The sequence below is a fragment of the Oncorhynchus gorbuscha genome, linkage group LG19, assembly GCF_021184085.1.
Source record: "Oncorhynchus gorbuscha isolate QuinsamMale2020 ecotype Even-year linkage group LG19, OgorEven_v1.0, whole genome shotgun sequence".
Lineage (NCBI taxonomy): Eukaryota > Metazoa > Chordata > Actinopteri > Salmoniformes > Salmonidae > Oncorhynchus > Oncorhynchus gorbuscha.
Window position 1 is genome coordinate 59,770,356 of NC_060191.1, and position 17,651 is coordinate 59,788,006.

General features: G+C 42.9%; 1 protein-coding gene across 1 annotated transcript in view; it reads right to left on the bottom strand.

The window, feature by feature from the left end:
• Positions 1–17,235, bottom strand: part of LOC124005871 (eukaryotic translation initiation factor 4 gamma 1-like) — a 55,850-nt gene extending 38,615 nt beyond the window's left edge. Inside the window, 8 exon segments of the mRNA XM_046315501.1 lie at positions 2,090–2,168; positions 2,170–2,190; positions 2,911–3,087; positions 9,671–9,703; positions 10,118–10,201; positions 10,319–10,424; positions 10,538–10,617; positions 16,994–17,235. Coding sequence (XP_046171457.1) covers positions 2,090–2,168; positions 2,170–2,190; positions 2,911–3,087; positions 9,671–9,703; positions 10,118–10,201; positions 10,319–10,381 — 457 coding nt within the window. The 5' untranslated portion in view covers positions 10,382–10,424; positions 10,538–10,617; positions 16,994–17,235.
• Between the last annotated feature and the right edge of the window lie 416 nt (positions 17,236–17,651).

Genomic DNA, 17,651 nt, shown 5'->3' on the forward strand with positions numbered 1-17,651 from the left:
CATGTCAGGATGAGCCTACAGGAAGGGTACCACATGAGGGAGGAGGATGTCTTCCCTGTAACACACAGCGTTGTCATGCTGGAGGGTCATGTCAGGATGAGCCTACAGGAAGGGAACCACATGAGGGAGGAGGATGTCTTCCCTGTAACACTGTAACACACAGCGTTGTCATGCTGGAGGGTCATGTCAGGATGAGCCTACAGGAAGGGAACCACATGAGGGAGGAGGATGTCTTCCCTGTAACGCACAGCGTTGTCATGCTGGAGGGTCATGTCAGGATGAGCCTACAGGAAGGGAACCACATGAGGGAGGAGGATGTCTTCCCTGTAACACACAGCGTTGTCATGCTGGAGGGTCATGTCAGGATGAGCCTGCAGGAAGGGTACCACGAGGGAGAAGGATGTCTTCCCTCTTAACGCACAGCATTGAGATTGCCTGCAATGACAACAAGCTCAGTCAGATGATGCTGTGACACACCGTCCCAGACCATGACGGACCCTCCACCTCCAAATCGATCCCGCTCCAGAGTACAGGCCTTGGGTGTAACGCTCATTCCTTCAACGATACACGCAAATCCGACCATCACCCCTGGTGAGACAAAACCGCGACTTGTCAGTGAAGAGCATGTTTTGCCAGTCCTGTTTGGTCCAGCGACGGTGGGTTTGTGCCTATAGGCGACGTTGTTGCCGGTGATGTCTGGTGAGGACCTGCCTTAAAACAGGCTACAAGCCCTCAGTCCAGTCTCTCTCAGCCTATTGAAGACAGTCTGAGCACTGCTGGAAGGATTGTGCGTTCCTTGTTTAACTCAGGTAGTTGTTGTTGCCACCCTGTACCTTTCCCGCAGGTGTTATGTTCGGCTGTACCGATCCTGTGCAGGTGTTACACGTGGTCTGCCACTGCGAGGACGATCAGCTGTCCGCCCTGTCTCCCTGTAGCGCTGTCTTAGGCGTCTCACAGTACGGACATTGCAATTTACTGCCCTGGCCACATCTGCAGGCTTCATGCCTACTTGCAGCATGCCTTAGGCATGTTCATGTCGTTGAGCAGGGACCCTGGGCATCTTTAGTGTCAGAGTCAGCAGAAAGGCCTCTTTAGTGTCCTAAGTTTTCATAACTGTGACCTTAATTGCCTACCGTCTGTAAGCTGTTAGTGACTTAATGACCGTTCCATAGGTGCATGTTCATTAATTGTTTATGGTTCATTGAACAAACATGGAAAACGGTGTTTAAACCCTTTACAATGAAGAGCTGTGATGTTATTTGGATTTTTTCGAATTATCTTTGAAAGACAGGGTCCTGAAAAAGGGACGTTTCTTTTTTTGCTGTATTTATATCCACATACAAACACACAACTCCCCCAGCTCTCAAAACCTTATTTACAATCAGACATCTTGTTAACTTCTTATGGATGGGGGGCAGTATTGAGTAGCTTCGATCAATACGGTGCTCAGAGTAAACTGCCTGACACTCAGGCCCAGAAGCTAAGATATGCATATAATTAGTAGATTTGGATAGAAAACACTGAAGTTTCGAAAACTGTTATGAATTATGTCTGTGAGTATAACAGACCTCATATTTATATTTAAGCATGTTGGAGCAACACATGTCAACATTTTCTAAAGTGGACACCATAAATGGACTGCTCTGACCAGGTCACTGCTTAACTGTACAGACCCTACATAGCTCACAGGCTTGAGAGCAGGGTCACCAAGCTGGTTTTCAGGACAACCAGTGAGCTTTGTATAGCCCCTGTACATACCACTAGAGGGCAGTCAAAATCTGCTCAGAGGCCTTTGTCATGGACAAACTTAACAGTGACATTAGGGATTTTGGAAGAGAGCACACTGTTGGGAATAACTTATTGTGCCGAAATAAGTAACAGGTTTGGAATTTGACCTGTGTATCAGGGTTGAATTCCATTTCTCTTCAATTCAGTCAATTGAAATTAGGTTTAAAATACTTTAAAATTAATCTCAGGAATTGACATCCCTGTTTTCAGTGTGTCCAGGAGAGAGCGGTGTAAAGCTGAGGCCTGTGGTGTTGGGTAAAGGTGGGTATCGGCAGGTGAGGCCCTAAGCAGAGCCTCTTACCATAAGTACCATATTCAGCTGGGCTGGTGCCTGGGTAGAAGCCTGGGGTGCCCGGCGGGACCGGGTACTGCTGGGGGGGTGGCCACGTACGTTGACCGGTACTGAGGGAGAGAGACATGTCAGAATGGTTCAAATATAAGACCTAAACATACATTGTAGAGTGTTCCGAGCCCAGAGGATTCAAGGCAAGCTAAAGCTCAACTACAGAACAACGAGTAAGATGGAAAAGGTGTTAAGACAGTCTGCCAACTAGTACTTGATATAACTCATTCAGACACACACCTCCACCTTTCTTTGTCCCACACACACTTTAGTGTGGTTTTGATGACCAACCAGCTGTGGCAGGCCTACTCTCCTAATGTCTAACATACACCTCCACCTTCCTCAAACACACACAGTAACACCCATCCTGCTCTCTCTCTCTGTGGTGTTTTAGTCACTGCACAATCAGGAAGGAACTGGAGGATCAGCTGATCACCTGGCCATGGCCAGGGAAAGGGGCTTTTGTCCCAACACTGGCTCCATAGAGCAGAGGCCAGACTCAGCAGAATCTGTCTGACTCAGGTCACCAGAAGGCAGGCCATGTGGGGCCTCCCTCACAGACAGGAAGGGGAACTGCATTGTTAGTTGCTACCAGACCTACTTCCAAATAGCATTTATTTTCTTCCCAAATACCATAGCGGCACTTGATTGAACTTGCCTGGCGGAAGGGAACCAATGGAACAGTCCCAAAAGTTATAGTGAATGTCTGAGTAAAGAGAATGAGAGTGGCCCCTAGTAAAGATGGAGAACCCTGTAGGAAGGGGTGGGGCTGTGTTTACCTGTCCGGGTATGAAGTAGGCGGGGCCTTGTTGGTTGGGGAAGGGGATCCGCTGTGAGGGGATCATCATCATCTGTTGGCCCGGCTGGTAGACGTGAGTGGGCGCCACAGGCCTCGGCGTGCTGCTGGGGGGCACCCTGGGGGCATTGCTGTGCAGACTGGAACGGCTGTAGTACGGCTGGAGAGAAGACAAGATGAGGCAGTAGGAGAGAAGAGCGGGGCAAGTTATTGAAGTGTCACATGTCCATAAGTCTCCTCTTTTGTAAAAACGCTCAACAATAAAATTCAACCCAACTTTAAAAGGGCTATTATATTTCCCCTTGCAGTTAATACAAAAACAATTTCAACGAGCTATAGTCTGGCACTTTAGTTCGTTGAAGAACCCAAACTGCTAAAAAACAAATATTACTAGAATGTTCTGTGTTGCTTCATTTACAATGCGATGACTCTTCAAGCAAAACGGAAGCCAAAATGATGACGACAGGACCACAGGCAGGAACAACTAGACAGACCTCTTTCCAGGAGTCTAAGCGTTACCTGCAGTGACCTGAATCCTCCCTTCAGCAGCCCAGACACCACGTGAACACACACACACATACGCAAGCGAGAGGAGGAGGGGGTGGAACGAGAGATCGTGAGAGCGGCAGTCAGTTAAGTTGACAGAAAGCAGAGCCTACCCCCACCACCCAGCAGTGAATTAACAAGCAGCATGCAAAATGCAGGACACATCCCTAGTCCATTAAAGATGCAGGTGTGTGAGTAACTGTCCATGTACAAAGCTAACATAAAGCACGGAGTCTGTGTGTGCGTGTCAGGGTTTCCGTTAAGAAAATGTGGCTCCGGACATTTCATAGGAAACATTTTAATGAAATTAAAAATCTCATTTCGATTACGGTAATTCATGTTAACAGAACATGCAAGTTGAGAATGCAATGATGTGCGGTCCTTATCGAATTCTGATGTGCACTTAGACATGGCAGAATAACGGTCCACAAGTAACAAACAGCAGAATCACGAGCCTATGTCAATCTACTACAGAAAAAAAGTTCAGGCAACCTATTCTATTGGTCAGCTTGTCTCGAAATAAGTAGCCTATTCAAAAACAGACGAATCGGGACAGTTGTGGGTCGATACGATAGATCACAAATCCATACAACCAGTAGGCCTAGGCTACTGAATTAGAAATAAATGAGTCTGAAGCAACAGTTCAGAATGTATCACTTAATGTTGATAAACTAATTTCTTCACATTATAAGCGCAGCAGGCAACACGCGAAGGTTCGTTCCATAATGCAATTACTCTGAAAACAGTTGTGAAAAGGGCACTACACATGCAAGCAGTTTCACATGACAGATGAAAATATTAGAACGTTTGAAATCTCTAATAGGCTACTCTGAAGCAAGATAAGGCATGCCTCAATATACCCAACAAAAATATAAACAACATTAAGTTTGGTCCCATGATACATGAGCTGAAATAAAAGACCACAGACATTTTACATGTGCACAAAAGGCTTCTCTCCTCAATTTTGCAGATAAATGTGTTCACATCCCTGTTAGTGAGCATTTTTCCTTCACCAAGATAATCCATCCACATGTCAGCTGTGGCATATCAAGAAGCTGATTAAACAGCATGATCATTACACAGGTGCACCATGTGCAGGGGACAATAAACGGCCACTAAAATGTGCAGTTGTCACAACACAATGCTACAGATGTCTCAAATTGAGGTAGCGTGCAATTGGCATGCTGACTGCAAGAATGTCCACCAGAGCTGTTGCCAGAGAACTGAATGCTAATTTCTCTACCTTAAGCCACCTCAAACATCGTTTCAGAGAATTTGGCAGTACATCCAACCAGCCTCACAACCGCAGACCACCTGTAACCACGCAAGCCAAAGAGGATGGCTGATGTTTTACATGCCCGTAAACAATTATGCTATTTTGTTCGTTTGTAACTTATTTTGTATATAATGTTGCTGCTACCATCTCTTATGACTGAAAATAACTTCTGGACATCAGAACTGGGATGACTCACCACGAACTGGAATAAGCTTTATCCTTTAACGAGTCCAACAAGTAAGATATACTGCTCTCCCGGGAACAGGCCCAGATCCCAGTCATTTGCGTGAAGAAAAGACGGAGGGAAAGAGGATGCAAATCAAACTGTCTTTTGAGAATCTGTAGATGAACGAGAACTCCCACTGCCATAATTTCTACTTGCTAACATGCAATTATTGGAAAATAAAATTGATGACCTACGACTACCCTCGCAATGAGACATTAAGAACTGTAATATCTTATGTTTCACCGAGCCGGAGCTGAACGACTATATGGATAATATAGAGCTGGAGGGATTTTTAATGCACCGGCAGATCAGAGAAGCTATGTCTGGTAAGACGAGTGTGTCTTTTTGTCAATAACAGCTGGTGCTCGACGTCTAATAAGAAGTCTCGAGGTATTGCTCGCCTGAGGTAGAGTACCTTATGATAAGCTGTCTATCTACGAAGAGAGTTTTTATCTATATTATTCATAACCGTCTATTTACCACCACAGACCGATCAACCACTCAACCAACTCTATAAGGCCATAAGCAAATAAGAAAATGCTCACCCAGAAGCGGCACTCCTAGTGGTTGGGGACTTTAATGCAGGTAAACTTAAATCAGATTTACCAAATTTTTACCAGCATGTCTGTTAAGGGAATTTTTATCAATGATGACTAATTATGTATACATTTCAATCAGGACGGACTAATCCGAATACTATTATGTTACTGTACATGTATAAATTCTCTCTTGCTCCCAGTATTGAATATAATGTAGTCAAGAGTTTAGAACAATGACGGTCTGTTCCTTGGTACAAATGAATGAACTATCTCCAGATGGCAGGGACGGACTATCTACACTGACTGACCTTGGCTCTAGGCGAAGAGGGAAGGCTTGAGAACTATAGGGCCTTTCTACCAGTGTCAAGAAGCGACGGAACATTTCGAAAACGCTGACGTCATTTTCAGTTTATAACCTGTGGTAAAATGTGTATGAACTCAGTACTCTCTTGAATTAAAGGCTGTTACTTGACTTAAGACCGGGGCTCTGTCCATTCTTCTAAAAATAAGGGTCTTACAAACCCTTATGCATTGACAGAGTGTTTAATTTTGATTGGGAATTAAAACAGAGGAATTAAATTCCTTCAACAATGTCACATGTGCAACCAGAGGAATTCCTGTTTACAAGCAAACACTAAAGCAGGGGCGGCAGGTAGCCTAGTGGTTAAAGTGTTGGGCCAGCAACTGAAAGGTTGTTAGATCAAATCCCTGAGCAGACAAAGTAAAAAAATCTGTCGTTCTGTCCCTGAACAAGGCAGTTAACCCACTGCTCATAGGCAGTCATTGTAAATAAATATGTGTTCTTAACTAACTTGCCTAGTTAACATTTTATTTTAAATCGCTCAACACGGAAGTGGTCAGATGACGCGGATGCTACGCTACAGGACTGTTTTTCTAGCACAGACTGGAATGTGTTCTGGGATTCATCCAATGCCATTGAGGAGTACACCACCTCAGTCATCAGCATCATCAATAAGTGCATCGATGACATCGTCCCCACAGTGACCATACGTACATATCCCAACCAAAAGCCATGGACTTCAGGCAACATACGCATCAAGCTAAAGCTGCCGCTGTCAAGGAGCGGGATACTAATCAGAATGACTATAAGAGATCCCGCTATGCCCTCAGATGAACCATCAAACAAGCAAAATGTCAACACAGGATTAAGATTGAATCCTACTACACCGGCTACGACGCTCGTCGGATGTGGCATTCTTGAAAACTATTACGGACTACAAAGGGCTGCACTTAGTGTTCTGCCTTGGCAAATAGCGCTGTTAAGACACTGATGCCCTTTGCAACCACGTACCTATGTGAGAGTGGATTCTCGGCCCGAGCATGAAAACTAAATACAGGCACAGACTGTGTGGAAAATGATTTAAGACAGAGACTCTCTCCAATACAAACCAACATTGCAGAGTTGTGTGCATCCTTTCAAGCACACCCTTCTCATTAACATGTTGTGAGCTATTTTTATAGGCAAGTAAATTAAGAACAAATTCTTATTTTACAACGACGGCCTAGGAACAGTGAGTTAACTGCCTTGTTCAGGTGCAGAATGACAGATTTTTACCTTGTCAGCTCGGGGATTCGATCGAGCAACCTTTAGGTTACTGGCCTAACTCTCTAACCACTTGGCTACCTGCCGCCCCTATTCACAATTTTCGATGAACAAATAAGGTTTTATATGCAAGATGGCTAAATAAAGAGAAAAGTTATTGATTATTATATTATTATTTGTGCCCTGGTCCTATAAGAGCTCTGTCACTTCCCATGAGCCGGGTTGTGACAAACTCCCTCACTCTTGTCCTTCTGTAGCTCAGTTGGTAGAGCATGGCGCTTGTAACGCCAGGGTAGTGGGTTCGATCGCCGGGTAGTGGGTTCGATCCCTGGGACCACCCATACGTAGAATGTATGCACACATGACTGTAAGTCGCTTTGGATAAAAGCGTCTGCTAAATGGCATATATTATTATTTATATATATTTTTGTGTTTAATAAATGTATTGTATAGTGTGTGTGTGTGAGACAGGCTTACAATGATGGCAAAAAACAACATTTGAGAGTGTGCTGACCCTGGTGCAAGAAGGGGTACGCAGCTGGAGGTGGAATGTTTGAAGAGGTACGGGACTATAAAAAGTTTGGGAACCACTGCCCTAGAACCACTCAAATTTGCATACCGCCCCAAAAGATTCACAGATGACGCAATCTAAATTCTGGAAACTAACCTATAGACCGAAAAGCATGACCAGTCAAATATATTTCCATCAATGAATAAGCAAAAAAGCATTACAATCTTCTCCTGGACAACTGGCCAGAGCCAATTTCATTTATTGTTGTTTCTGCGATTACTAGCTAACGGAAACTCTGGTATGTGTGAACATGATAAGTTCCCAATAGAGGTAGACCAATTATGATTTTTCAACGCCGATACCGATTATTGGAGGACCAAAAAGGGCATATACCGATTAAATCGGCCGATTAATTTTTTTGTTTTTTGTAATAATGATAATTACAACACTGAATGAACACTTGACTTAATATAATACATCAATAAAATCTATTTAGCCTCAAATAAATTATGTTCATTTTGGTTTAAATAATGCCAAAACAAAGTGTTGGAGAACAAAGTAAAAGTGCAATATGTGCCATGTAAGAAAGCTAACGTTTCAGTTCTTGGCTCAGAACATATGATAGCTGGCGGTTTCTTTTTAACACGAGGCTTCAATATTCCCAGTTAAGAAGTTTTAGGTTGTAGTTATTATAGGACAATTTCTCTATACAATTTGTATTTCATTAACCTTTGACTATTGGATGTTCTTATAGGCACTATAGTATTGCCAATGTAACAGTATAGCTTCCGTACCCCTCCTCGCCCCTACCTGAGCTCGAACCAAGAAAACATTGACAACAGCCATACTCAAAGCATCGTTACCCATCGCTCCACAAAGGCCCTTGCAGCGGGGGGAATAACTACTCCAAATCTAAAAGCGAGTGACATTTGAAACGGTATTAGCACACACCCAGCTAACTAGCTAGCCATTTCACATTGGTTATACCAGCCATTAGGCTGATAGGCTTGAAGACAGAAAAACAGCGATGTTTTTGCGAAGAGCTGCTGGCAAAACACACAAAAGTGCTGTTTGAATGAATGATTACGGGCCTGCTGCTGCTCAGTCAGACTGCTCTATCAAATCAGACTTAATTATAACATAATAACACACAGAAATATGAGCCTTAGGTCATTAATAGTCGAATCCGTAAACTAACATTTCGAAAACAAAACGTTTATTATTTCAGTGAAATACGGAACCGTTTGGTATTTTATCTAACGGGTGGCATCCCTACGTCTAAATATTCCTGTTACATTGCACAACCTTCAATGTATGTTATAATTATGTAAAATTCTGGGAAATTAGTTCACAATGAGCCAGGCAGCCCAAACTGTTGCATATACCCTGACTCTGCAAAAGAAATTACATAATTTCACCTGGTTAATATTGCCTGCTAAACTGGATTAGTAGGTATAACTAGTGATTATGATTGATTGTTTTTTATAAGATCAGTTTAATGCCAACTAGCAATTTACCTTGGCTTCTACTGCATTCGCGTAACAAGCAGGCTACTCGTGGAGTGCAATGGTTAGAGCGTTGGACTAGTTAACTGTACGGTTGCAAGATTGGATTCCCTGAGCTGACAAGGTGAAAATCTGTCGTTCTGCCCTTGAACAAGGTAGTTAACCCACCGCTCCTAGGTCGTCATTGAAAATAAGAATGTGTTCTTAACTGACTTGCAGAGTTAAATAAAAGGTATAAAAATACAAAATAAACACATATATATATATACACACACACACACACACACACACACACACACACACACACACACACACACACACACACACACACACACACACACACACACACACATATGAGGACCGCAATGAATACGGTCCTCAGAGACAAGACATCCCAGAATACTTTCTGAATAGGATTCTACGGCAGATTCAATCTTTTGGCCTCCCATATTAAACATGAGTTAGTTTTAGAACATGCAGTGCTCAGAAACAGTTCAGGAAGACAGGAAATGCAAGTGAAGAGAACTCCAGTGCCCACCATTCCAACCCAGCCCACCCAAATCAGACTGTTAGTACCTGTTGGTGTAAAGCACGGGGCACGGGGGCGAACTAGAAAAGGAGGACGAGAAGGGTCACAGGTCAGAGGTTAAACCCACATAGGACACCAGCTGGAGAGCAGCGGATACAACCTTCCTCCAAAACCACACACAGATAGGAAGGCAGGGAGCAGGGATTAACAAGAGGATTCAGAACACAATACAAGTCTCATCTGAGATCTGACATACTGATTTTGCCTTCCAGCAGTAATGTTGACAGGTTGGAGGGTGGAACGTACACACACTGGGCGCTAAAACAGTATGAGATGGAATCAACAGGAGAGCTTAGTTGTAGTGAAGAGTTGGCATGTAGCATAATCTACATTTCTACCAATGGATTAAGATACTGCACTACAGAGAAGCATCTGACAGCGGAAATAATAAGTAATGTCAAGAGGTGAAGCTGTGGGGTGACGAACATGTGTACCTGTCGGGGCTGTGGCGCTGGGTTCATTTGTGGAGGTGGGGTGGCAAAGACAACAGAGGGGGGCTGTCCAGGAGGGAAGGTGGGCTGTGAAAGGGAGAGAAAAAAAGGGGAGAGACCATGATCAACAATATGGTTACCGATTGGACAAAACACAAGACAAGATTGAAGCTTCAATCTAAACAGACAGTAGATTCCCCTTACTAGCTGGAGTCCAGGGGAGAGGGCAGGGTGGGGTCGCGTTATAGACTGTGGTGCTTTATTCATTTCATGTGGTTCTGCATGGGTGCACTCGAACCTGCACAGAAATCTGAGAGGAGGAATAACAGAGTGGAGGAGGTGAAGAGAAAAAAAATTCAGTGATGAACTAGGAGAGCGAGAGACCAAGAGAATGGTGTTTAGGCTTTGTTGATCAGCACTCACACGTTGAACCGTGTTTAGTCCCAGGAACGGGAGCAAGGATGTGGTGTGCCAACGTGGTGGTCGTCTGTCCTCTGATCAACCTATCAGAGAGAGAGGGTGAAAGGTAAGATTGTCATCTCAGTTATGAGTCCAATGGTTTGGTACACAAGGGATACAATCCTATTCTCCAAGAGACAGACATATTGTCTAGAGCTGGGAATTGCCAGGACCTCACGATATGACATTTAGGTGTCAAGCTAATTTCTTGCAATTTTACACATCTCGCCATGGGGCTTGAGAGAACATTTTCAGTTTTAAAGCAGATTTCCAGCAATTCTACACATTTTGCCATGGCTTATGCTATCTGAGTGACTCAAACATAACAAAATTGGCCTCATGCAAGAAACAAATATCCTCTCCATCCTTACTATTGTCCCGATGGCCCCTGGGTAAAACCCAACATAGTTTACTCCAAAAGTAACAGTATACGCAGACTGCGCTGCCACACAAAGAGCAGTGGGGAAAAGCCCCAAATCATGCTGGATCCATGTTTTATAAACGGAAATTACACTTCTGTCAGGTGAAAGAAGCCAAAACAGAAAAACTGACTGTTAGACAGAGGAGAAGAAAAGCACACTAGACAAACCCAGCACCTTCAACAAAATATAGATTGACTGTCGGAACAGCAAACTTAGGACATTTTCCACTGACACTACCACACCCTCAGAACGTTGGGGGGAGTTGGAAGGGAAATGGCAATGTCTCTAAAAAGGAGGTGCTTGTTAATTAAGGTCAGAAATCAACAACCCCATAGCAGAGACCTAAAGCTGTTCCCTCAGAAAGGTATGGATGGGGAGCACTTCACATACTTGGAAGGCTACAGTTGAGTTCCCCGATGACCACATACAGTGCCTTCGGAAAGTATTCAGACCCCTTGACTTTCTCCACACTTCGTTACGTTACAGCCTTAGTCTAAAATTGATTAGTTACATTTTTTTTTTTTTACATCTACACACAATACCCCATAATGACAAAGCAAAAACAGGTTTAAATATATATATATATATATATATATACATATATTTTTTTAAAAACTGAAATATCACATTTACATAAGAATTCAGACTAGAGGTCAAGCGATTATGATTCTTCAACGCCGATACCGATTACTCTGACGATTTTTTTTTTGTAATAATGACAATTACAACAATACTGAATGAACACTTATTTTAACTTAATATAATACATCAATAAAATCAATTTAGCCTCAAATAAATAATGAAACATGTTCAATTTGGTTTAAATAATGCAAAAACAAAGTGTTGGAGAAGCAAGCAAGTGTAATATATGCCATGTAAGAAAGCTAACGTTTCAGTTCCTTGCTCAGAACATGAGAACATATGAAAGCTGGTGGTTCCTTTTAACATGAGTCTTCAATATTCCCAGGTAAGAAGTTCTAGGTTGTAGTTATTATAGGACTATTTCTATCTATACCATTTGTATTTCATTAACCTTTGACTATTCTTATACGCACTTTAGTATTGCCAGTGTAACAATATAGCTTCCGTCCCGCTCCTACGTGGGCTCGAACCAGGAACACAACGACAACAGCCACTCTCGAAGCAGCGTTACCCATGCAGAGCAAGGGGAATAACCACTCCAAGTCTCAAGAGCGAGTGACGTTTGAAACACTATTGGCACACACCCCGCTAACTAGCTAGCCATTTCACATTGGTTACACAAGCCTAATTTCGGGAGTTGATAGGCTTGAAGTCATAAACAGAGCAATGCTTGATGCACAACGAAGAGCTGGCAAATTAAAAGTCTGGCAAAAAAATTAAAAGTCTGGCAAATTAGGCGGCCCAAACTGTTGCATATACACTGACTCTGCGTGCAATGAACGCAAGAGAAGTGACAATTACACCTGGTTAATATTGCCTGCTAACCTGGATTTCTTTTAGCTAAATATGCAGGTTTAAAAATACATACTTCTGTGTATTGATTTTAAGAAAGTCATTGATGTTCATGGTTAGGTACACATTGGAGCAACAATACGCACTGCATCAATTATATGCAACGCATGTGTAGTTCACGCGTGATTATGATAAGATTTATTTTAATAAGGTAAGTTTAATGCTAGCTAGCAATTTACCTTGGCTTACTGCATTCGCGTAACAGGCAGTCTCCTCGGAGGGCAATGAGAGGCAGGTTGTTAGAGCGCTGGACTAGTTAACGGTAAGGTTGCAAGATTGAATCCCCGAGCTGACAAGGTGAAAAACTGTCGTTCTGCCCCTGAACAAGGCAGTTAACCCACCGCTCCTAGGCCAACATTGAAAATAAGAATGTGTTCTTAACTGACTTACCTAGTTAAATAAAAGGTGTATATTTTTTTATTTAATTGGGCTAAGTCAGTGTCCAAAAATACCGATTTCCGATTGTTATGAAAAAGTCCAACTAAATTGGCCATTCCGATTAATCGGTCGACCTCTAATTCAGACCCTTTACTCAGTACTTTGTTGAAGCACATTTGGCAGCGATTACAGCCTCGAGTCTTCTTCGGTATGTTGCTACAAGATACACACCAAAATTACAGGTGTGCGTTTCTCCCATTATTTTCTGCAGATCCTCTCAAGCTTTGTCAGGTTGGACGGGGATCGTTGCTGCACAGATATTTTCAGGTATCTCCAGCGACAGTCAATCGGGTTCAGGTCCGGGTTCCAGCTGGGCCACTCAAGGACATTCACATATTTGTCCTGAATCTTGTCCAATTAATTGAATTTAACACAGGTGGACTCATGACCGCGAGTGGTGCAAAAATAAATGTACACATACACGTTATTCAATCATTGCGCAACAACTGCTCGCGAGTGACTATGTAGCCGGGCGCTAAAATATAACTTGGTTCTATTTGTGACGCTCAATGCGCTGCCAGTCCTGCCTCTCAAATCTCCTCATTGGTTTTTAGGAGCATATATCCAAACGGACAGTTCCTTTGACCTCATGGCTTGGTATTTGCGCAGACATGCACCGTCAGCTGTGGGGCCTTATATAGACAGGTGTGCACCTTTCCAAATTATGTCCAATCAATTGAAATTAACACAGGTGGACTCCAATCAAAACATCTCAAAGATGATCAATGGAAACAGGATGCACCAGAGCTCAATTTCAAGTCTCAAGGATCTGAATACTTATGTAAATAAGAAATCTGTTTTTCAAAAAAAAATAATAATAATTCACATTGTCAATTATGGGGTATTGTGTATAGATTGCTGAGAAATTGTTTAAATTAATACATTTTAGAATAAAGCTGTAATGTAACAAACTGTGGAAAAAGTCAAGGGGTCTGAATACCTTCCAAAGGCACTGTAGCTCATTCACCTACTATTCTGGCAGCATTAATTAAGTGAGTGTGCATATACTAAACCAAGTCAGTAAGAGTATCCTACTCCCGCAGCGATAGTGCTGCAGTGCAGAACTGACTTGGCAGGGTAGCCCAAGGGACCAGGGGTTGGAGTGAACCCCAGCCAAGACCACACCAACCAGGCCCAGTCATCTGAGCTGGCCTGACAGGAAGTAGAGAGAGCGGGATAAGTGGGTGTGGGGTCGTTCATGTTCAACAGAGACCGATGCATCACCCCAACATGACACTGAGGGTGGGAGCACAGCACTGTCGCCTTGACAAGGCTGAAAAAGTGTTTGTTTGCATGTGTAAGTATGCACTAGTGGATAGCTGTGAGTCTATGTGAACGGTAGCGTCAGGGTAAGTTCACAGTGTTTTGTTATGCAGTCTCAAACCCCAAGAGTGGTTCAGGCCATTAGTAAACAGTGACTTTGACATGTCACATGCTTAACGATTGAATTGCCAGCCTCCGATTGTCAGACAATTTAGCGTACGTGATAGTCGGCTTTAAAGGAACTGTACTGCCTGGATGGACAGGCACAAACACACTAGCCTGCACGACCTTTGAAACGTCTATGAGTTAACATGCTTTAAAGTTTTACAGTATCAGCCAGGTCAATAGGCCTATGGCAGTGCCACACAAAGAAATGTGTACGTGGTGGCAAGGAAGGAAACAAGACATCAGTCACATCATGTTTCTATGTAAACCATAGCTTAATATATAACAAGCCTTACAGGGGACAATTAGCTCTGGATTGTTGTAGTCTGTCTTGCCCTAAAGTTCTTGCTACAATGACATCATTCCTATCACTACTCATCAGCCAGATCCCATCCCAGAGAGCATTGATACGTGATAAAGAACTGTACATTTGTTGGGCAGAATTTAATTACAGGATTCTCTGTACATTGGATTTGGATTATCAACAACATTCAAATCACAGGCGAGTGATCTCATTTTCTACATCAGGACTTCCTAACCTTTTTCACCCAGGACCAGACAGGTGTGTACCCCCAAGTGGCACAGTGTTCTAAGGCACTGCATCTCAGTACAAGAGGCATCACTACAGTCAAATCCAGGCAGTATCACACAATTGGCCCGGTGTCGTCTGGGTTTGCCTGTCATTGTAAATAAGAATTTGTTCTTACTGGCTTACCTAGTTAAACAATGGTTACATTACTAAATTACAATGGTGGCAAACTTGGCAGGCTAAAGCAGTTATTGGTTACTGATTATCACAATCCCACGAATTCAACATGAAAGACAAAGCTATTCAAACAAAAGGCATTTGGGTGAGTACTAATAATGGGGCACATCTGGGATCATGGCTCGCCTAATTCAAGGCTCACGAGCTACTCTGAATCGGCATCCATTTTGAGCAGAGGATCTCACTCAAATTCACTTGTCCGTAAACGCCGTATATCGGCAATCGCTTCTCCCATGCAGATGTTACTACAACAGAAAGACAACTTGTCGGGCATCCTGAGCGAATGCCAAATTAATTATTTCATACGCTACAAGATCCTCTTAGCATTAATGTACATGCCACACACCGGTCATTTTTCATTCACGCATAACATGCAGTTACAAATTCACAGGACAACAAAAAAAGCAGACCTGACGACTGTCACAATACACACAGTAATATTGCCAACTACATGCATGTAGGCTACGGATAGTGGATAACATTCAAACCCTCAGTTCTGCCAAGTTCCGATAACGTGAAACGAAAAGGCGTGTAGGATGCCTACGCTGTGCGGCGCCATGTTGTTCAAACAGCTTTTTAGTCGTCACTAGTTACCACAGCCAAAGTTATAAACACCACCTATTTATACAATTTACCCTAACCACAGTGCTAACCTCGTGTCTAGCCTTATATTAAGCCCCAAAACTAAAATGTGTTACATTTTTCTTAACGATATAGCCAATTCTGACATTGTGGCTGTGTTAACTAGCTAGTTGCAACCAGCGCTTTCCCAAGCCAACTTGAGTTACCACGTGGTTGTTTTCATGCTTTAGCGCGCGTAGTAAATGTTGCACAGTGCACACGCAGAAGCCGGCTTCTTGTTATCCTCTATTCTCTTAACGGATTTAGATTCTCTAATTTGACTGTTTTCAGCTTAGTTTGATTGTCAACGCTTACAGCAAACCCGAAAGTGCATATATGATTACATGCAGGCACGCAAGCAAGTAGTTGGTGAAGAACGTTCTACTCCGTTCTCTTATATCGAGGCGGATATGTGAACGAAGTTGAGCGTTCCTCAGCTAGCAAGCGGTCTCCCAAATACTGAAAAGATTATGAAAAGATGGAAACCAACGTATGTGGCAACTACTACCAGTAAACGGATCAGCATCAGTGCCATTTCAACCGCAGGGTAGCATCCTCGTCATGCTGTGTCATCCTCTGAACATGACGTTTGGGATCCAAGGACCGAACTTGCCAATGTGGATCCTACCACATTGGCCATACATAAATAAGCCGTATGTATTCTCAGTTAACTGAGATCCCATAATATCACATCCCTCTGTCAAATTACACACGCCACAAACATGTGGACTATATGCCACGTTCAAAACAACTGGGAACTCGGAAATAAACTACTTTGGCGTGTGCAAGACAACAGGGAACTAAAAAAAGAGCCCCAACTGAGAACCCATTTTGAACAATCATCCAGTCGGATACTTTCTAGGGCTAAGACTTCCCGACCTGAAGAGCATTGGCGTCATGACTTGACCTCTTTTTCTGAGTTCCCAGTTGTCTAGAAAGCACCACACAGCTAGATAACACTGGCTACAACACAACCATGCGGACTGGAAGGCGACAAAATGCAGCATCCTTAACCAGCACCAGCTAACTACCGGTACGTCAACTATAATTATTTAACGATTGGGTTCAATGTCCATTCCTCAAGAATAAACTAACATATGGCATGACATTTGTTACCGAAAACAAGCAATCATTCACCCACAAACCAAGAAAAGAATAGGACAGTTTCTCATAACGTTAACAAATCCAACTGAAGTTAGCTTGTTACCTCAAACCAATACCAAAGCCGGCTGCATATAGAAGAATTCTTACCATAAATGTGTTTAATGTTGAAGGATATTGGCTAGCTAATAAAGCGTTTCGAAATGTCGGATCCTTCTGCCTTCGTCAATTCTATTTCGTAAGCTAACGTTTATAACGTCCTAAGATTTAGGAAGGGGGTGTCCTATCCCTTTTTGGGGTGGGGGTTGGTTGGGCTAGCAGAGGAAAAATCAGTCTGGAAAAGGAGCGACAACTCTATCCCCCAGATCGATCTACTGAGTTTAAAGTTCATTAAAAAGCGCGGATGAATGCTGATTGTCAATTGGTTTCTCACAGTTCTGAACTAGCAAAGAATATAGTTGGAAACGCTAACATTTACCTTTCTCTCCTTCAGTCCGCAGTCGGACGGAATGGACTGTCCCGGAAGCCGGTAGTCAAATTCCGGTTTAATCAGTCATGTGACAGGGACGCCGGTATAATTTTAGCTACACGTTTTAGTTAACGATGTACTACTGAACCAAACTAACTATGCAGTACAGTATTCGTTTAATATAAAACGTATTCATATACACACACAAAACAAACTCGCCGGTTGATTTGACTTGCATGGGCGTAGCCAGAGTCTTGACTGTGCAGTCTAAACAGTTTATCAAGATGTGTAAAATGTATGTGTTTAATATGCATTCTTTCATTACATGTGTATTTCAAA